Source organism: Canis lupus, chromosome 8, assembly GCF_003254725.2.
Source record: "Canis lupus dingo isolate Sandy chromosome 8, ASM325472v2, whole genome shotgun sequence".
In the NCBI taxonomy this organism is placed as follows: Eukaryota; Metazoa; Chordata; class Mammalia; order Carnivora; family Canidae; genus Canis; species Canis lupus.
This window is the reverse complement of record NC_064250.1, coordinates 37722217-37744847: the sequence shown is the minus strand read 5'-3', so window position 1 is coordinate 37744847 and position 22631 is coordinate 37722217. Positions and strand designations below refer to the sequence as shown.

Sequence of the window (22631 nt, the reverse complement as noted above, 5' to 3'; positions counted from 1 at the left end):
AACATATCTTATGTCTGAATTTTTTTTCCTATGATGATTGTCTCCACCCTTCTCCCTCACTTTTTTCTTGCTGGAGCTCCTTTTATTCGGATATTGTACCTATTGGACTAGTCCTCTAGTTTTCCTTTTTTCTTCTCTCCTATTTTCCAACACTAATTCTATTTTTGCTATACCATCTGAGAGCTTTCTTTAACATTATTTTCTCACTTTCTTTGTCCCTAATGATGGTTTTTGCTTAAGGTCTATTTGGCTTGATACTAGGAGAGCTAAATTAGCTTTCATATAGTATTTGGTATATATATTTCTATATTTTAAATTTTATTATTACAGATTATTATACTCTAGGTGTATCTTCTATAGATACTATATAGATTCTGAGTCTTACAAACTTAATCTATAAGTTTATTGAGATTAATTGCATTTTGATTTATTTAGAGCATATTGTTTCTGCTTTAAAATGATTTTTTTCTTTTCTCTATGTTTTTATTTCCTTTTTCTTTTTCTTCTCCCATCTTTTGTATTGATTTTTTTTCTTTAATCTACTGGATTCCCTCCACTAGTTTGGAAGTTTTTCTGTTAATTGATTACTCTTAACATTTTTAGTATCAGTATGTGGCTTATTAGTGTCTTTACCCTTCTCCTAACTAATTCAAGGACTTCATCTTCTCATCTTTCAAATTATTATTGTCTTGTGTTTTGCTTCTACATTGTTTTTAACTTTCTCTTTTAATTATTATATTGTTGTCTTATTTAGTTTCAATACTTATTTATATATATCCACATGTCTACCAGTTTCTTTGCTCGTGTTATTTTATTTTTTTTATTTTTATTTTTTTTTAACTTTCTTCTGGTTCTGTGGGTTGGTTCTGTGTTATCTGTTATATGACATCCAACTTTGTGGAACATACTTCTTCAAGGAAATCTTCCTACATTATGTTAAAAAACAAAATTCAACTAAGTAAATTTTAAAGATCATACTAACTTCATTCAATGATTCATGAATTGGGCAGTATCCCATCTAATGAATAGAAAGCTCTGAGGAGCTGTGCAAAATAGAAGACGTTTATAGGCAGAAGGGGGAAGACAAGGACATTATTAGTAGAGTGGGTTATTTCAAGTAAGATCACCTTCCTTTAGGAGAAGGCAGAGGATCTGTCAGGCAGGTTACTTCACAGGTTGCTGACCAGGTAATTCTATTCTTGGGAGAGGCTGAAACTGCAATTAAGTTGATGTTAAGTCTTGGTTTAGTGACATGGGCTTAGTACAGGCGATTCCACTTTGGGTCTGTTGTGTTTTTAAAAACAATTATTTCCAAGCAACTGTAATGAATACTTCATCATATTTCATCTTCATTTAGATATACTGATGCACATTAACATAATTAAAGTTATTTTTCTTTTGTTGCTTTGTATATGTTCATGAGCACTATATCATTTATTGTGTGGTCTGGGGTCTTGTGCCTTCCCTAGGACATATTTGTTGTGAGCCTTGGGGATGATTACCCTGGCTCTCAGTTTCTGTGTCTGTAAGAAGAAGGAAGGAATACCTAATTACTTACATCACAGGGCGATTATAAGGAATAAATGGCAATAGAGACATGAATGAATTTTGCTTGTAGAATTTTGCATATCTGAGGAATATTATTATTTCATTTGTGTGTCTTTGTTTCCTCAGCTTGATTATAAGCCTTGTGATGGTGAAGAATGTGGCCCATCTCCTTGGTAATCCTTTATTAGTCTTAGTATATATCAATGGCTCACTGACCTGAAGCAATGAAGTGTTGGCAAGGTTTTAGGAAATTGCACAATGACATAGAACTTAAGAATGGTGAAGTGAGCTGGTAGTGGCTTGGGAATAGGAGAGTATGAATCTGAAAATAGCAGTTTAATCCTTTAACGTGATGTGGGTGCAGGACTTAATAACTCTTTATTTTCAAGATTGTCTCGGTTGATGTGCTCTCTCAATGTAATTTGATTTACTAGGAATTCACAAACTGGATATGTGATTCTGTAAGAGAGCTGTGAGGCACAGAAGGCAGCATCCATTAGAGGAAAATGTTCTGTTTGAGAAGTAATGCAGATTTCCTAGAAATCACAACACAGGGTAAAAAATGTTGTCACTAGGAATCCAAAGAATAGAATCAAGCTCTTTTGTAGGTGCATTTCAATGCAGTTTTGGGTGGTCCTCAGAATCTGATTTCTGAGAGGCTGGAGGGAACTGAATTATAGGACATCAGAGAAACATATTGCAGCTGCAGATAATGCACCATATGGTAGTGTAAGTGAGCTCAGGAAACATAATACACAGAATAGGGAGTGCTATTAGTAAGTGGTAAACATGATAAACTAGGTCATGACAAACTGAAATTGGGGAAAAGATCACTTATGCATTGTTTTAGGGGGCAAAATGAATGGGACAGCTATTGCAAAGTGGATATATATAAATATTTTTAATTTTCTGAAAATCTTTTTTTTTTAATTTTTTTTTTTTAATTTTTATTTATGATAGTCACACACACACACAGAGAGAGAGAGGCAGAGACATAGGCAGAGGGAGAAGCAGGCTCCATGCACCGGGAGCCCGACGTGGGATTCGATCCCGGATCTCCAGGATCGCGCCCTGGGCCAAAGGCAGGCACCAAACCGCTGCGCCACCCAGGGATCCCATTTTCTGAAAATCTTATGGAAAATATATTTCTAAATTATCTTTTTGTGAATCATGTTTGTGAAGCTGACACATGAATTATTGTGTTTTAGCATACTTTGTTTACATTGCATATTTTTTGTTTCTTATCTAGCCAGCAAATCAAGAATTGGAAATTAAAGAGGCTAATTATGCTTGTAGATTTTTATGACTTTTTTTTAGCCTCTGATCTCTCTCTCTTCTGTTGAATCTCAGACTGTCTACCAAATATAGCATGTTGGAAACTGTTATTTAATACAATTTGGTAGCCATTACTTTTTCATTAAAGCCTACAGATGATTTAAAATAATGTTTGAGTGGTACAGGTAGAGATTATTTAATATTTCTTTTTCTTACTTTTCCTAGGTTTAATCTAATTAAATCCATAGAAACACTGTCTAGTCCACCTTGGAATTGATTGATTCTTCTTATCAGTGTGTTTGCACAGATGGTAATAGACTTTAAGAGCAATTTTAAATTCATAGCCACATTGAGAAGAAGGTACAGAGATTTTCCATACAGAGATTGCACCCCCCACCCCACCTCCTGCCAATGGCTCTCTCATTACCAGCATCCCCCACCAGAGTCGTACATTTATTACAATTGATGAACCTACACTGACACATTTTTATCCTCAAAATCCATAGTTGTATGTTATATTGGTTTGGACAAATGTATAATGACATGTGTCCACCATTACAGTGTCATACAGAATGTTTCCACTGCCTTAAAAATCCTCTGTGCTCTGCCTATTTATTCCTTCCTCTCTCCTAACTCCTAGCAATCACTGATACTTTTACTGTCTCTATAGTTTTGCATTTTCCAGAATGTTATATAGTTGGAATCATACAGTATGTAGCCTTTTCATATTGGCTTCTTCCATGTTTTAATATGCATTTAAGATTCTTTCATGTCTTTTTGTGGCTTATGGCTCACTTCTTTTTGGAGCTCAATAATAATAGATTGTCTGGATATACCAGTTTATTTTTCCACTGAAGGACATCTTGGTTGCTTCCAAGTTTTGGCAATTATGAATAAAGCTACTGTAAACTTTGTGTGTAGGTTTTTGTGTAGGAGTAAGTTAGCAACTTGTTTGGATGAATTCCAAGAAACATAATTGCTGGGTCATATGAGGGTATTATGTTCAATTTTCTAAGTAATTGCTGAACTATCTTCCAAAGCTGCTGTACCATTTTGCATTTTCATAGCAATGAATGAGAGTTTCTACTGATCCACATCCTCACCAGCAGTTGGTGTTGTCAGTGTTTTAGATTTTGATCATCCTACTAGATGTGTAGTAGTATCTCCTGTTGTTTTAATCTGCAATTGCCTAATGACATAAGACGTTGAACAGCTTTTCATATGCTTATTTTCCATCAATATCTTCTTTGGTTAGGTGTCTGTTCAGATCTTTTGCTCATTCTTTAATTAAGTTTTAAATTTTCTCCTTGTTAAATTTTGAGAGTTTTTTGTATATTTTATATAATGGTCTTTTATCAGATATGTCATTTACAAATATTTTCTCTCAGTCTGTGGCTTGTTTTCTCATAGTGTCTTTCATAAAACATAATTTTTGATATTACTGAAGTTCATTTTATTAATTATTTCTTTTACAGATTATGTCTTTGGTATATCTCAAAAGTTATCAAAACCAAGGGAACCTAGATTTTTTTTCCCCATGTTATCTTCTAGAAATTTTAGTTTTGTGTTTTAAATTTAGGTCTATTATACATTTTGAGTTAATTTTTATGAAGGGTTTAAGGACTGTGCTTAGATTCATTTTTTTACATTTGGATGTCCAGTTGTAACATTTGTTGAAAAGACTATCTTTGTTCCATTGTTGAAGATCAGTTGACCATATTTATGTGGATCTATTTCTAAGGCTCTCTATTTTGTCCCGTGGATTGATTTGTCTCTACTTTCACCACACTATCTTGATTATTATAGACTTACAGCAAATGTTGAAGTTGGATAGTATCTGCCCTCCAGCTTTGTTCTTCTCCTTCAATATTGTGTTGGCTAGTCTGCACAATTTTTGCCTCTACATATAAACTTTAGAATCAGTTTATTGATATCCACAAAATAATTTGTAGGAATTTTTATTGAGATTGTGTTGTAATTATAGATCAATTTGATAAGAATTGACATCATTTTTAAAAAAAAGATTATTTATTTGAGAGAGAGAAGCAGAGTGAGAGGGAGAGAGAAAATCTTAAGCAGGCTCCATGATCACAACCCTGAGATCATGACCTGAGCTGAAATCAAGAGTCAGATGCTTAACTAACTGAGCCACCCAGGCACCCTGAGAACTGACATCTTGATAATATTGAGTATTCCTCTTTATGAACATGGGATATCACTCCATTTATTTAGTTCTTTGGTTTCATTCATCAGAATTTTGTGGTTTTCCTCATATACAACTTGTATCTATGTGATTATAATGTTTGCTGTAGATTTTTTGTAAGCGTTCTTTATCAAGTTGAGGACAGTCGTCTCTTTCCAGTTTTCATCGTGAATTATTATTATGTTTTATTTAAATGCTTTATCTGCATTTATTGACATAATTATGTGATTTTTGTTCTTTAGTCTGTGATGTTATCGATTGCCTTAATTGATTTTTGAGTGTTGAACCAGTCATGCATGCTTGGCCATATTGTATAATTATTTTTATATATTGTTAGAATATTGGATTTAATATATATTTGCAATATTTTGTTGAGGATTTTTGCATCTATGTTCATAAGAAATATTGGTCTGTAGTTTTTTTCTTATAATATCTTTGATGATTTTGGTATTAGAGTAATTCTATAATCCAAAAGATAAGTTAGAAAGTATCATATCTACTTCCACCTCTGGAAAAGATGGTAGAAAATTGTGTATTTCTTACTGAAATATTTGGTAGAATTCACCCATTAACTCATCTGGGTCTGGTGCTATTTTGGAATGTTATTACTGAATTGATTTGTTTAATATAGTTCTCTTTGAATAGCCTGTTTTTTCTTGTGTGAGTTTTGGCAGATTGTATCTTTCAAGGAATTGGCCTATTTCTTCAAGAGTTATTCATAGTATTCTATTACTATTTTTTGAAAATTTCATATCTTTATTTGAGAGAGAAAGAGAGAGAGGGAGAGGGAGAGAGAGGAGTAAAAGAGGGAGAGGGAGAGAAATCCTCAAAACTCCCTGCTGAGTGCATAGCCCAGAGCCCAGTGCAGGGCTTGATCCCAGGACCCTGAGCTGAAGTCAAGAGCCAGTTCCTTAACCAACTGAGCCATCCAGGCGCCCCTCTATTACAGTTTATTGTTACTATCCTCTTAATGTCTGTGTAGTGATGTTCTCTTTCATTTCTCTTGTTAGTAATTTGTGTCCCATTTTTTTTTCTTAGTACATGTGGCTAGAATCTTAATTTTATCTTTTCAAAGAACAAGCTTTTGGTTTTGTTGATTTTTCTCTATGATTTCTTATTTTTAGTTTCATTGATTTTTTTTGTTCTAATTTTCATTATGTCTTTTCTTCTTTCTTCCTTTGTACTTAATTTTCTCTTCTTTTTTTCACTTTGCTAAGGTGGAAGTTTATTGATTTTAGTTCTTCTTTTCTAATATTTACATCCAAAGCTATAAATTTCCCTCTAAGTACTACTTTCACTACATCCCACAAATTTTGATATATTGTATTTTTATGTAGTTCCAAACTTTAAAAATTTTTCTTGAAATTTCTTATTTGACCCATTTCTTATTTAGTCTCCAAGTATTTTGAGATTTTTCAACTATCTTTCTGTTGTTGATTTCTAGCTTAATTCAGTCATATAAAAATCAAACACTCTATGATCTCTATTCTTTTAAATTTGTTAAGCTGTGTGTTATAGCCCAGAATGTGTTCTGTATTTGTAATGTTTTATGTGAGCTTGAGAAGAATGTGTTTTCTTTGCTGTTTTTGTATAAACTAGTCAATCAATGTCAATTATGTCCAGTTGATTCATGGTGCTGTTGAGTTCTACTATGTCCTTACTGATTTTCTGTCTGCTAGATCTGACCATTTCTTATAGAGAGGCATTGAAGTCTTCAACTATAATAGTGGATTTATCTATTTATCCTAGCAGTTTACTAGCTTTTACCTCACATATTTTGATGTTCTTGTTAGGTGCATATGCATTAAGGCTATTACGTTTTGGGGAATTGACTATTTTATCATTATGCAATGTCCCTCTTTATCCTCATAACTTTCTTCACTCTGAAGGACATGAGACTTCTACTGTGATGAAATCCTCATGTATTACTTTGGGGTAATTCTACTTTCTATTCAGGACATAGATTTGTTAGTAGTCTGCTTTAAAAAACTTTAGCTACAGTTTTAAGTCCTGTATACCTCCCAGTTCTTCTCTGCTTGAGAAAGTACCTTACCAACACTAGTGATTCTAATAACAATTAAAAACCTTTATATTTTTGCTGAGGATTAGATTGACTTTCACCTATACACTCAGAGTAAAGTGTATGGATGACCCTATTTTAGCATCTTTTAATTCTTCTTCAAGTCAAGAATTAAGAATTAAGATTGAGTAAAGTTCAAGGATCATGGTACAATAGTTCAGGATTGGTAAAACAATAAGGTGAGGATTTTGAGGCAAAGAATTCAAAGGATCTTAGGGCATAAACTATTTGTTTATGCTTTCTGCTGAAGAGCTAATGGGTCTCCGGGAAGTTCCAATGATTAAAAATCAAGTCATTTGCCTGGGCAGGAGAGTCTTGGAAAAATAAAGTCAAGCTAAGGAAGACAGAGGACTAGCAAAGTCATGTTAACATAAACAGTAAAGTACAGTTTCAGTTCTGAGTGTTCAGGCTGAGTGTGTCATTCACAGTGTTAGTTGCCTAGTCTTTAAGTCAATGTGCTCCTAGTACCTGCCAATTCGGTCTCTTTTGCTTACTTTTGAGTTGTCCTCTTGGGAAAAGGGCACAACTAGCTCTGTGGACTGCTGCATAGATAGCTATGATTTTAAGTCTTTCAGAAGAGAATGCCTTCTGTTGCCCTACTAATAACCAGTGATTTCTGCTGTGTATCCTTCTGAGTCTTCTGAGAACAGTTGATGTCAGTCTTATGAGTCTGATTGTTTACTTGGTCAGCATTGGAGATACAAATATGGAATTTACAGTCAAATATCTGGTGTGCATTTTTCCAGAAGATGCTTGTTTTCACTGTGATTTGTTTGTGCTTAGGTCATTGTGTTAGTCAAAATCAGCCACCTTCAGTTACATTCACATTTATACATGAACTTACACTGAGGTATGAGTGACCATACTCAAAAGTTTTTGAGTTTTTGCAGATGTTGTAATTGTTTTGGCCACAGTGAGTGAGTGGGCCTGGAGGATAGAAGCTTGTGCAATAGGTATTTTGTGATAATTACAAATTGAGACTAGCAGGATTTTTAACTCAAATATGGTTATGCTAGAATTTTAGAGCCATTTAAACTGCTTGTATTCAATATTAAAAATCTAACAAAAGTTTAATTAGTAGTACATATATTTAACAACAGTTTCACCTTTATTGATACAGAAAGTAATCATATTTAGGGAATAACATTTCCACATGCAGAGGCTTGTCAGTACATGTAATAAAGTTATGTCACCAGGACTGAGAATTTCTTTTCTTAGGTGTGATTAATAAGCTACGTACTTAGTTTGAATTTTGAGATGTAGTGGTGCATTCAGAAACATAAAGGAATAACTTGAGGGCTTCATTTTTCTCCAAAGTCATCCTTTAAAAAAAAAAAAGCCTTATGTGATTTCATTCATCCATTCATTCAACAGATATATGTTAAGCTACTTCTTTATTCTAAATATTGGGAATCTCAGCAGTGAACAAGCACATACAAATCCTCCCTATCTTTATGGAACTGTGCAAGAGAAATTGCACTGAATACTTGTTAAAAATGGGGAGAAAGACTTTGTTAAAAACTATTACAACAGGGGAGTGAGACTGAACTCTGCTGAAATAGAAGGCAAAGAAGTTAGTCAGTGTAATTAAGCCATCTGTATTTGCTAATTGGTGTCATCAAAGTTAGGCTCCTACTCTCTCATAGACACTGAGACATAGGGGTGCTATTTTTCTTGATTACATTTCAAAGGGATGGCTCCCAAGTCCTTGAAAAAAGACATTCCTGCCTTGTACAACTGACAAGAATCTGGGAGGAGATTTATATCTCAAAGGGGCAGAGAAAGAATGTATAATTGAAAGTTTTCTAAAGTAAATGTTATAAGAAAAGGGAGACCAGAGGCTTAGAGTCAGGGAAAAAAGCCTGTTTAAAGTTTAAATAAGCTGCATTAAGGCTATCTTGGTCAGAGTTTTTATTTTGGTAGGGAAAAACAGATAGTGAACATATATGGAAAATTTAAGAAATATATATATTTATAATATATATAATATTACATATATATATATATAATTTCAGAGCGTGATAAGCTCTCTACATAGAAATAATACAGGACAATAAGATACAGGTAATGACTGAGATGATCCGGAGATAAGCTATGTAGGAAAGCATGTACTGGTCTAAATGTAGCTGTTAAGATTTTGTTGTTGTTGTTGCAAAGGACACTCAAGTAACCCGAAGTGATGGGAATTAAAATATAAAGACAGACATTTTTCAGAACATTGGAAAAGAAGCAGTGGGACTTTAGGAACTAGTGTATGGTCCTAGACCATGAGAGCCATAGAAACCTTGGCCCAAGGCACAGCTAAATTGTAATATTAGGAGAATAAGTCTGGAAGTGATGCTTGGCTGAAGAGTTAGGTAGGGAGGAAAAAAGCTTACAAAAGGGGAGCTACTCTTTGACCACCTTCTTTTCATGTCTCATAGCCTTGCTTTGAGATTGCTTCATCTTTTTATTATAGCTTTAACAACAACATTGTCACATATTATCATTTTAACTGTTAGAAAAGGATAACTTTTAGAAAATGATTTTGGAGAATGTGACTGTTTAATCTTCTATTTTCCAGGATTTATAGAGTTGAGTGTTCCACTGTTAGTATGATTCACTTAGTCCTGTTGATGTCCTTTCCTGTCTTTACTGACTGAATTCTTACCTTCTCTTCTCTCTTTGCTCTCATTGCTGAATCTTCAGAACTTTCACTACCACATAGTCCATCATGGCCAGTTCAGCCTTTCTCTGCTGCAACTTTCACTGCCTCCTGCATCATTCTCAGCATTTCTTGGACCAGGCATTTATACTGTAAAACAAGGGTCATAACATATTTGAGGATGGGGATAGTTAAGGAAATCTTTGAAGAGGTGACAAATATTTAAGCCCAGACCTGGAAAATAAGTAGGAGTTAACCAGATGAAAGGGGTGATCAGCAGGTTCTGGAGAGTGTTTTAAATATCATGTTTAGAATCCCCAAGATGAGAGAATATTGCATTTTTGAAGAAAAGAATGAAGTTTTCTATGACTGGAGTATAGAGAACAGAATACAGAGATGCACAAGGTGAGAGTGTAGAGGTAGGCAGGTTGCGTTAAGGCATTTGGATTATTGTAAAGACAACAATGGGTTATTGAAGGATTTAAAACATCCCCCAACTTAGTTTGCTTGTACATGTATCATTACGTTTGAAAAAAATTTGAAGCTTCGGGCAATATACCTCTTTTTAGAGTATGTATTTTGGTTATGCTTTATATTCACTGTGAACCCAATGGATATTAAAGAAAAAGTCTTTTCCACAATATGAAGCACTTAAAAACCCCCTAGGGAGCCTGCTTCTCTCTCTGTGTCTCTCATGAATAAATGAAAAATCTTAAAACAAAAAGACTTAAAAAGTTAGTACATTATTAGTATTGCTGAAGATAGGTGTCTGCTCTTAGTCTCTCTCTCTCTCTCTCTCTGCCACTGTGTTCTGAGAATATAAATTGGCTAAAACAGGTAGTATGTACAAGTTATCCAAATTAAGATCCTCTCTAAAGCATGTTAACTAATTTATGGAGTAGTTAGGATTATTTCTCCATGGATGTCTTAGTAGAAGGATTTGGAGAAGTGAGTTTTGAATAGCAAGGAGACAATAGAATTTGTTATCTGTGTTAAAGGTTCAGATAACAAATGTACTTTGTAATTTTCTTTCAGTCTTTAGATTGTATTCTGCAAAAGAAAATGGAAATGCACTTTGTAGTCATTCATGTACACAGACTATTTAGAATAAAAAAACGCAATGCTTAGGAAATGGAACTTATTATTGTTTTGTGGTTTTTATCTAGTTGCCTGATGGTGCTATCTGTGAAGATGATATAACTATTAATTATTAATTCTAATATCAATGGTAGAGGAGTCAGAAATTATTATGAAAGACTTATATATTGGGTAGTTTATTCTTTAAATAATGTATTCATCCTTTCAATAAATATTTGGTACTTACTACATGCAAGGCAGTGCTAAAGAACATGCTAGGAATAAAAGGATGGACAAAACATACACAATCACAAACAGACAAATGTCATGAAGAGAATGTACATGATCCTTTGAGACTATATAACAAAATAACCTGACCTAAACTAGAGAGGAAAGTTTCCCTGAAGAAGCAATGATTGAGCTGAGATCTGAAGTATGAGTGGAGCTAGCTAAGCTAAGGTAGAAGGCATGAAAGATTAACAAGTGCATAGGCCCTGTGTTTGAGGAAGCATGACATATCCAAAAACTGAAAGTTGGATGAAGAGTGAGCTTAAGAGTGTTGAAGGATGAGGTTAGAGTGGTTGGCAAGGGCCACACTATGCAGGTCTGTGTGAACCAAAAGAGATTTTAGAACAATGGGAAGCCATCCTACAATTTTAAACTGGAAATGATTTTGAAAGGTAACTCATATAGTGTTCAGAGAAGATTGATTGGGATCAAATAAATGACTCACAACTTCTACATCTATAGATCCAGGAGACAGATGCTAGGAGCATGGTCTTAGATGGTGACAGTGGAGATGGAAAGAAATGGATAAATCTGAGAGATATTTAGGAGCTAAAATTGATAAGCTTTTAAGATAGAGTGGGTGCTGAGGATGTCAGAGAGAGGTGACAAGAATACTTCTCAGTTTTTGGTTTGCTCAATCTAATACTGACATTTGCTTAGATATTAAAAGAGGCCCAGAGGCATAGTCTGAAATGGAAGGGTGGAGTTTCTTGCAAGTTTCTCTCAAACTTTATTTATTTATTTATTTATTTATTTATTTATTTTCCAATGAGATACACATAAAATGTTTAAATATCTATGGGAAAAATATAGTTGAAGAGGGGAATGGTTGGGATTTTGAGCAGAGTAGAGAAAGTTTGCAAAATAGTGCATGAATTCATAAGAAAAGCAGTGAAGCTACTAGATAGTTGAGAGATGCTTTAAGATTAATGATAATGAGTTTATAGTGGAGTCAATCTTTCCTATTATATGTTCAAGATTATGACCTTCTTGATAGTTAACACAGGCATGAAGAAAACTGATAATTGAGCTAGGATTTTATTTTGATAGAGGTTATAATGAAGAGACAGAAATGTTAAGGAATTCAAGGTGTATACTGTTACTGCCATTATGGGGCCACTTAAAGAAGAGAGTGGAGAATGGAGAGAGTTGACAGATTGAAAAAAACTAGATCTGTTGGTGGACTGGAGTTTCAATAAAGTTGAACTACTATTGCAGTTGTAATTGGACCAGTTAGCTTAACAGAGAAGAGGAAATGGTCAGATAGCAGGGTGGTTGATTTTAAGACTTAAGAGCTGGAAAAACTTCTAGGATGTGACAAATTCCAGATTATGACCATGGGAGTGAGTGTCTGTGGAAAAGTGGAAAGGTTGTTGGAGAGGAGTTGGGGAAGAAACAGTGATGCCAAGGTATTGGAAGCCTCATATACATGGATAATAAATTTACCTAGGGGATGGAAAAATTTTAGGTGAGGTTGGATTTGAAAAATATTTAAGGAATATGTGAAATAATATTCTCTATTTTCATGGAATAGTCATTGGCAGGAATCTAATCAAAGCAAAATAGTGACACATTTCCCAGTATAAAAGATAAATAATATCTAACATTTATATATTAAATTTTATTTTACATACCCATATTTTACCTATATTGGATAATCTTATTAAAATGAGTCCTTTGTATCTAATAGATATATATATTGTCTCAGTGTTAAGTCATACCAAGTATGTAATTCTATGTATATAAACATATATATATATATATATATATATATATATATATATATATATTTCCCCCACATTTGTATCAGTTAGCTTTCTTCTCTGCATAACAAACTACTCCAGAACTTTGTGAATAGTAACAACAACCATTTCTTTAACTCACAAGTCTTTGACTATATTAGGTGGTTCTGCTAACCTGGGCTAGGTTTAACTTAGCTGAGTCTACCCGTATACGTTTGTGGTAGATTGCTGAGTTGCTTGGTAGCTGACAGATCTGGGATGGGTCAAATGGATAACTCAGAGGGCTGCTTCTGTGGTCTCTCATCATTCAAAATCCTTGTAGTAGGTATTCTTCACATATTAAGTAGTCTGGGTTCCAAGACTGTGAGTGAAGGTGCTGTGCTTCTTGAGGTCTAGGCTTAGAACTGGCATGATGTCATTTATGCCACATGCTGTTGGCCAAAGCAAGTCCTAAGGCCAGCTCAGACTCAAGGGTTGGGGAAATAGGTCTTATCTCTTGAAGGTAGAAGTTGCAAAGTCACCCAAGGGGTGTGGGTACAGGAAGGAAAATAATCACAACTCTTTTTCTTTCCTTGCAAACAATCTATCACAACATCCTGTGTGTGGGAATGCAAGATGTAGGTGAAACACCATGCACTGGGTATTATAAATCTGTATTTCTGCTCTATCACTCCCACTTATTTGTCACATATCCTTGGATAAGAAAGTTCTTGGATCATCCCTTTTCTCTTTATAAAGCAAAAAGGGAAGAAAGTAGAAAAAAATATTAGCCGCCATTTGCCTACTATCATTAGTGATGATTCAGTGAAGGGATTGATCTGTGTTTTAAATGGCTTTATCATTGAAATACATTATTTTTATGCTAATGACATCCACATCTCTTTAATGCAAGGATCTATAAAAGTATTGAGGAGCTAATAACTCAGAGATGCCTTCTGGATATTGTTTGTTGCACTCCTGTGGCCCGAGGGGCTTGTCAAGTAAGGAAATTAGTTGGAAAGGCGGAAGACTGATGGCTGAAGGTTCTCCATTAGCCTTGCTGTGTTCTCTCTGTTTCATGTGTTTCATATTCTCTTCTACCTGTGGAACCCCAGGGATTGTGTGTTAAGAGCTCAGAGGTTGGAGTAGAGGCAGAAAACTGCTGGACTTAAGAGGAAGACACAGAAGGACTAGAAAGTGTGTAGTGAAATGAAGCAGAAAATAAATGAGCAGATAGAACAGGTGGAAAGTACAAACTCAAGAATTTGTTTTCAAAAAGGTGATAAAATAGAAGGAGAGCATTTTTTGAGGATTGGCCTTCAGAAGTGTCCAGTATTACTCTAAGAGTGAAATTCAAATTAATTAATTAATTAATTTGTTTTGGAGATTAAAATTTAAACAAGGAATTAAATACAATTTGTGGCTCTGGTCACTCTAAAGGTCGGAGAGTGAGTCATAAATAAGGAAAGTCTCTCTCTCTCTCTTTTTTTTAGATTTTATTTATTTATTCACAAGAGACACAGAGTGAGAGAAAGGCAGAGAGAGACATAGGCAGAGGGAGAAGCAGGCTCCCTGTGGGGAGCCCGATGCGGGACTCAATCCTGGGATCCTGAGATCACAACCTGAGCCAACCTGAGTCACCCAGGAACCCCAGTTAGGAAAGTCTCTTGTTTTAATACAATATTGAATATGACTCCCCTTCCTCAAAAAAATCACATGATGCAGAAGAGATAATTAATTTGAATTATGTACTGTGGTGAAGTGTTAACAGAGCAGTGGCTGCTGGATTTTCCATAACTCTTTTTATGTTTAAATATAACATACTTAAAGAAAATTAAAATTTTAAGTGTGGAGCTCAAAGAATTTTCACAAAGTGAGCATACTTAGTAATTATAAGTCATATTAAGAAACAGAATGTTGCCAGAACCCCATGATTCTCCTCATGCTCATCATAGTCACTATCCCTCCCCTAGCATAAGGATCTGCTATATTGACTTCTAATTCCACAGAGGAGTTCCACCTGTTTTTTACACTTTCTATACAGGAAATTATATGGCATATCATCTCCTGTATCTGGTCTTTTTGCTCAATATGATGCTTTTTAGATTCATTCTTGTTGTATATAGATACTTTGTTCATGTTTATTTTTGGATAGCATTCCATTGAGTGAATGTGTGATTATGTATTTATCCATCCTAATGGAGATGGAAATTTATAATATTTCAAGTTTTAAGTATTTCATCTCATTTTTTGAGTCTTTTTTCCATTGGATATTCCTTCCTGCTTTATTGAAGATTAGTTATTATTTCATCACATTTTAAAAGCAAGTCCTTTCACTTTGAGTTTGATTATAATGATTGCATTAAATTCTCTTTGATACAAGATAATGGAGAAAAAGAAAGTTAAGCAACTTTCCAAATAAAGCAAACTTGCCTACTTGCATATTATTCATTTTGAATAACAGTTTCTGATTTTATAAGTAGTTGAAGGGAATACCCTGGACAGATTCAAAGCTGAAACTTTGGGGTTGTGTTTTGGAGGAAACAGGAGTTTGGTTTGGCCCTAGCACTATGGCTTTGCAAAGGCATGGTGGGAAATGACCTGGCAGTTCAGATGGAGGTGGGCCTGGGCACCTCCTGAAGGTCTGCACTGGAGTCTGTGGTTAATGTAATGTCTGGGATGAGTCCCTAGAGGGTACTGTGTGTTAGAAAGATGAATATTGCAAGGATTGTTGGGGGTAAGGACAGGAAGACTGCCCAGCAGTTGGTTGTTGTGGGAAATGTGCTAAGAATCTGAGGGATTAGGTCTGAGTGATGCTTCCATTCTTTTCTAGCTCTGTGACTTTGGACAAGTCATTTACTATGTCTAAGCTTCAATGTCCTCATATGAACAATGGAGATAGGAATTCTGCTGTTGTGGGAATCCAGTGAGTTGGGTCTGTATTAGAGAGTACAGACTCTACAGAGTTTTGGGGCCTCCACATACCCATGCAGTGGGCCATGGCTGTGCCTCGGTGGGGAGAAGAGTGTGGCAAGGTATTTAATTTCTTTTATTCAGTCTTATAGAGAATGGCCATATATAAGCTAGTATTGCAGGTACTAATGTACTTAAATTACAGATGATGCTCTAGGTATAATATAGAGTTTCAGAATGAGGCCAGATAGTGAGGTGGTTAGAAGCAGGAAGTCTAGATGGAACCAGACTGCTTGTATTTGAATCTCAGCCCCTCTCACTAGCTATGTGAGCTTAGTCAAATTACTCAACATTTCTGGGCTATGTCTTTTTTTTTAATTTATTTTAAAAAAAGATTTATTTATTTATTCATTAATTCATTCATTCAGAGAGTGCATGCACACTCACAAGTTGAAGGCAGGACAGAGGGACAGAGGGAGGGAAAATCCCAAGCAGATTCCCTGATGAGTGTGGAGCCTGTCCTGGGGCTCCATTTCACAACCCTGAGATCATGACCTGAGCAACTAGTGATGTGACATAAAACATATAGGTATCTGGGAACTACAGGTAATTGAGTATAGCTGGAACAAGGCAGGAAGAAGAATTGGTGGCAGAGATGCTGACCAGATAGGCAGATATTGGTTCTGAAGGGTTTTGGATGTCATAGTAGGAAGTTAATACTCAATCCTATAGGTATGAGGTAGAAGTAAAGATTGGAGAGGGACATGAATAAATAGATATGATTTAAATATACCCAGATTGGTAGTCTGTGTAGTGTGATCTGTGAATTAAAGGGAGTAGGAACAGGGCTAGGGTGGCAGATGGGGGGGAGGCTCTTCTTGTCACACAAATAAGTAAAAACATGAAGCCATGACCAAGACAAGGCCTTGGAAATAGGAAAGAAGGGAAATTTTTGAGATATTTATTAAGTAGGTATATTTTAAGCACTTACTCATCCTTGATAACAGTTGATAGCCAGCTGTCTGGGGGATGGGGCAGGTAATGATGCCACTCAAAAGAGTAGGAGGTGGAGAACTCATTCAGGCAGAGCAAGGGATTCCCTTTGGGACCAATTACATTTTGAACACCTGTGAGACATTTAAATTGAAATGTATAGTGAGTATTTGGCTTCTGTATCAGCAAGTTAGGAGACAGTTTTGTGCTAAGAAGTAGACTGGTGATTTCCATATATAGGAGTCAGTTGAATCATGCACATGCAGTAGGTCAACCGGAAGAGTGTTGAGGATAATCATGATGAGAATCCTAACACATCATAGAAGCATGGAGAGAGGTAGCCCTAGAAAATGATTTTGAAAGAGATATCAGTTGGGCAGTTGGTAAAACTCAGGAGAAAGTGGTATCACAGAACTTGTGGCATAGTTTATAATGCTTACAAAATATTTTTTAATGCTTCAGTAGTGTTGGACATGGCCATAGAAAATGATGCTTTTTGAATAAGTGAGGTCCTATGCAGGGACCCTGCAGGGTGGACCACCTCCTCTTGGAGAGTTCTGCTTGTCAGAGATCAGGGGAGCATGTCCTCCCAGCATTGGGACCTAATTCTAGGAGGTCCTGATTCTTAGCATTCTAGTTGAGAGTGGTAACTGTTTTTCAGTTTCAATGAGGATAAAGATTTCCTCTCTGTTTTTTCTTTTTGTTTTTCTTTTCTGTTTTTAGAGAAAAATCCGGTAGAAATAACTTCTTTGTGCAGTTTTGTTTTGTTTTGTTTTGTTTTTTAGAGAGAGGGAGAGAATCTTAAGTAGGCTTCACACCCAGCATGGAGCCCAACACAGAGCTCATCATAGGCTCGACTTGGGGCTCCATCAACCCTGGGATCGTGACCTGAGCCAAAGTCAAGATTCGGATACTGAACCAACTAAGCCACCCAGGCACCCTTTCTGTGCAGTATTTTATCAGAAGTATCATAGTTCTTTTAGCATTTTAAGCTAAGTAGAGAACAACATCTATAGCAACACTGGTTTTATTTTTTAATTTAGTCCTGAGTTTGTCATGCATTGGACTATGGGTTTCTTTAGAACAAAAGCAAAGCATGTTTATTTTAATGCCCCATGGGCCTAATGCAGAGGTGGGCTGTAGAAGTGCTTAATAAATGCTTATTTTTGTCTTTGTTGCTTGTGATTACCTGGTTCCATTTCTGAGAGCTTCCAAGTTCTCTTGAAAATTCTTTCCTTTCATCATCTTATGTCACTGAATTATGCCAATTCATCTTCTGAATTTTCCTAGTTTTTTTTTTTAACTGCCTAAAGTTTGATATTTGTTTTCCCCCCTCAAGTGTTCAAGCAAAATAAGAGTTTATTTTAAGGCTGCATTAATGCCACAACATTTGAGAGTAGGAACTGAAATAGAGCCAGGCCTGAGGTATTGAGCTTGAGACAGAAAACTGTCAAAATGCTCCTGCTACTCTTTTATTTCCACAAGGTCTCTTGTTCTTGCTTCTCTTTCAAATATTTATTTTGAAATATCTCAGTCATATGCTACCACATGGAATATAACATAACCAAATACATTCTTAACCCTTTTACCTGAACTATCAAGAACCTTATGATGCCAAAATTAGAGTCTTACTAATGTCACATCTGTTTCACTATACCAACCAGTTCCTCTGTGTTGGTCAGAAGGAAGCTCAGAGTGAGTTACACTAGACTCCTTGTCTCTTCCCTGGGAGAAAGAATTAGCAATAATAGAGTCATACATTTCATGAAATTAGAGGGTGATAGTCAGATGAGAGGCATCCTGATCACAGCTCTTTCTTTCCTGTATCAGGAATGAATTTATCCTCTTTCCCCACATGGCTTATTATAAGCTTCCCCCTCCAAAAAATAACTATGGGATTTGGAGTGATTGAAGAAAATGTATGCTATATTTGCAGTTGGATAGTGCTGTATTTGGATTTTAAGCTTCTCAGCAAAATATGAATTATCTTGCTGCTGCTCCCTTATGGTATTCTTTTCTATGACTATTGCTAGAGGATGATAGGATTTTGGATTTTGTAGATTATGTACCCATTCTATGTTCAACTCCTAACTTTTTCAGAGCTCTACAAATTTAGTGCTTATCATGACTGTGACTGGAGGTAGTGGAGGCAACAATGGCACTTGCTCATTCTCCTCATATGCACAGAAGTATTTCCTGTTTGCTTGCCAGTAAGATTGGGATTCCTTTCTCAGAAGTTTGGTGCTCATGGTTATTATAAAGTGAGAAATAAAAATAAAGGTTTTCAAGTAGAGGAAAAGTTTTATAGGAAGAAGTGATAAAAGGTCTGATTTCATCATCCTATTTCTATACTCTGTATATATTGCATTTGAGCAATTTCCTTAGCTAATGAAAAGTTGTCTTATTTAATTATTCCGAAATATCTTATTTCTTGGTGGGAAAATCTGCTTTTTTTAAAAAAAGTTTCTTTACCTTTTTTTTTGTTGTTGTTGTTGACTTAAAATGTATGTTCTTGGTGTATACATGGTCAATTAAGTTCATGAAGGTAAACCATTGAATTGTTTCCCAGCCTTTTCTTTTCTGAAAGTGTCATGTCATTTCTTTTCTTTTCTTTAGGGAATCAGCAGTCTCTTCAGTTCTTTAAAAGTGGTGCGTCTCTTGCGACTGGGCCGTGTTGCTAGGAAATTGGACCATTATCTAGAATATGGAGCAGCAGTCCTTGTGCTCCTGGTATGTGTGTTTGGACTAGTTGCCCACTGGCTGGCCTGTATATGGTACAGCATTGGGGACTATGAGGTCATCGATGAAGTGACGAACACCATCCAAATAGACAGTTGGCTCTACCAGCTGGCCTTGAGCATTGGGACTCCATATCGATATAATACCAGTGCAGGGATATGGGAAGGAGGACCCAGCAAGGATTCTCTGTACGTGTCCTCTCTCTACTTTACCATGACAAGCCTTACAACCATAGGATTTGGAAACATAGCTCCTACTACAGATGTGGAGAAGATGTTTTCAGTGGCCATGATGATGGTTGGCTGTAAGTATCTTGTTTTTCTTTTTTAATTAAAAAATTATTGTTGTTGGCAGTTTTCCAGGCTCCAATCTCTAACATGATTAAAATGAAACTACTTTGTCCTCAGAAAGGCTTTTAATCCATTGTTATTTTACATTGGTTTAATTTTTATTCAGCCTTAGAAAATAAAATGCAAAACAATGTATTTTACTTTTTAGAATGTATTAACACATGAAAAACAGTGTGGATAGAGTGATACAAAAATCAGGATGGGAACTCTTTAATTCTGTTCACAGCATCATATATGGCAGAGTTCTTTCCAAGGGAGACCAGCATCTAGAAAGGCAACACCTGGCACATCCCATTGGTTTTATTGGCAATGTTAAATTCCAAAAAAACCAGACAGGATACGATGGGAGATACATAGTTTAGAAAATACTTTAGTCAGTAATTGAATTCTTGACTAACGTTGATCTCAGGATAGTTTTATGTTTTTTTTTTTATAATTAAAACTCATAAAAAAGTTTTAAATCTAGTCTTCAGTACAAACACTCTAGGTTGAATATATGCCCCTTTGAGAGAATGAAAGGATTAGTAAATGCAGACTCATTTGGCGATGACAAAAATGTTCAGGATTTAGCAGGCATACCTGAGTACTAAATGGTTGATGTTCTTGAGAATAGAATGTTCTCTAAAGGAGTGAAAGACCATGTGTTCTCCACTCAAACTGAGAATAGATTGTGTCAGAAGATCAGAACATTAAGAAGATACATATCAAAAAAGCTGTCTTAAAAGATGATTTTGAGGGAGACTTCACCATCATCTGTGCCTTCAAGTTGACTTAGATGATTTATCCAAGTCTAGTTTTGACCCTTAGAGTAACCTTAAGATCATTACAGTAGAGGTATGATTAGTGTTATTAGCATTTGTTAAGCCTTTGGGTCATGGTTATTGGTTTGTGGTCTAAGCCATTCTTTCTGAGATTCCACATTGCCGAGGTTTACATTTTGACACTGATGGGAAAGATGTTAAGAGTTCAGGAGTGTAGGGTGGCCCGTGAAAGGTCAATATCTTGGGTCAATGAAGGCAGTTTTAACATTTTCAGAGTTTAGAGTTTTTGATATCTATTGGAGCACCAGTGTTGGCAGTTTAGCTTCAGTCTCTCTATATGCCTTTGTGCAGGTACAGAAACAAGAATGCACAGGTTCTACTTGCTGTTTAGAAATAAAGTAGTAGACTGAGAATGCCAAGTGCTGTCTGCCTCAGGGGCTTTTAGGAGGAAATATGTTCCTACATACAAAGAGATCCTGATGATTAATTAAACTGTTTCCTACACACCTAAAGTGGTAAGATGTATTGCTGCATTATAAATTCAGAAGATGACATTTTGTCAGATGTGATATTTATTACTATACTACTTTCAGTATTTATATAATGCATTTTGCCTTGTACTTGAAAATAGATTAAAAAATTTATTTTGAAGCAATTATTAATTCACTGGAAGTTGTAAAGATAGTATAGAGAAGGCTTTTGTGTACTTTACCTAGTTTCCTCCAATAGTTACATCTTGTATAATCAACATTGGCACTAATACGATATGTGTGTATAATTCTGTATTGTTTTATCACATATAGATTCCTGTAACTACCACTGAACTTAAGATACAGAGTTGTTCCATCACTACCAAAACCATCCTTTCCTCATGTTACTCCTTTATAGTCATGTCTGCCCCTTCCCCGAAAGCATCCCTAAGCCACAGCAACTACTGTTTTGTTCTTCATCTATATAATGTTGTGATTTTGAGAATGTTATGCAAGTGGAGTCATGCAAAATGTAACCTTTTGAAATTGGCCTTTTCCATTCACCATAACCCCTTGTAAGCCATCTAAGTTGTTGAGTGTGTCAATAGTTTGTTCCTGTTTATTGCTGAGTAGTATTTCGTGGTTGGATAGATCACTGTTTAACTGTTCATCTACTGAAAGCCATTTTGATTGTTTCCAGTTTTTGCTATTACAAAGAAATCTGCCATAAGATTTTATGTACAGTTTTTTGTTTGGATATAAGTTCTCAATTCTCTGGGTTAAATACCCAGGAATGACATTGTCGGGACACATAATAAATGTATGTTTAGTTTTCAAAGGAAATTGCCAGACTGTTTTGCAGAGTGGATAGACTAACATAGTTAGATTTTTCTTTCTTTGTTCTTGAGATTTTTAAACCAAAGGTAATAGGAAAATAAAATCTGCATAGAGTTGAAGGATACCACTATTCAGTTTGTTTCTCAGGCCCCAAACCTGAGAATCATCCTAGATACCTGTTTTTCTCATTTATTACATCTGTTCATAACAAGCCTTGTTGGTTTTACCTTCAAAATACATTTGATTGATTCTCTCTACTTCTATAGGTTACCACTCAAGACTAAGTCATCACTGGTCTGGACATTTACTGTAATCTCTGATGTTCCTTCTGTTTTCACTCTTGCCCCACAGTCTCTACCCAGAAGTGATGGATGGAGTTAAAAAATATTATGCTAATTGAAATAAGTCAGTCAGAGAAAGTGAGAGTAGCCCTTTTAAAGTAAATAAGATCACACCATTCCTTTGCTTGAAGCCCTGCAATGTTTTCCATCGCACATCACATAAAATCTAGATTCCCTACCCCTTCTATCAAAGTATTAATGGTTTGGCTCTTGTTTGCTTTGCCTATTTCACCTTCTTCTATTCCTGCCCTTGCTTATTCTTTTCCATCCATGTTAACCATCTAGCTGTCTATGAACACATTAAGCTCAGTCCTGTCTCAGGGTCTTTGCACTTGCTTCCCCATTGCTTATAACATCCCTCCTCTGATTTATGCCATGAATTCATGCAAGT

General features: G+C 35.5%; 1 protein-coding gene across 1 annotated transcript in view; it reads left to right on the top strand.

Annotated features, from left to right (window-relative positions):
• KCNH5 (potassium voltage-gated channel subfamily H member 5) overlaps nt 1-22631 on the top strand; it is a 273366-nt gene that overhangs the window by 59722 nt on the left and 191013 nt on the right. Inside the window, exon 7 of the mRNA XM_025443239.3 lies at nt 19359-19785. Coding sequence (XP_025299024.1) covers nt 19359-19785 — 427 coding nt within the window. The remainder of the gene's footprint in view (nt 1-19358; nt 19786-22631) is intronic.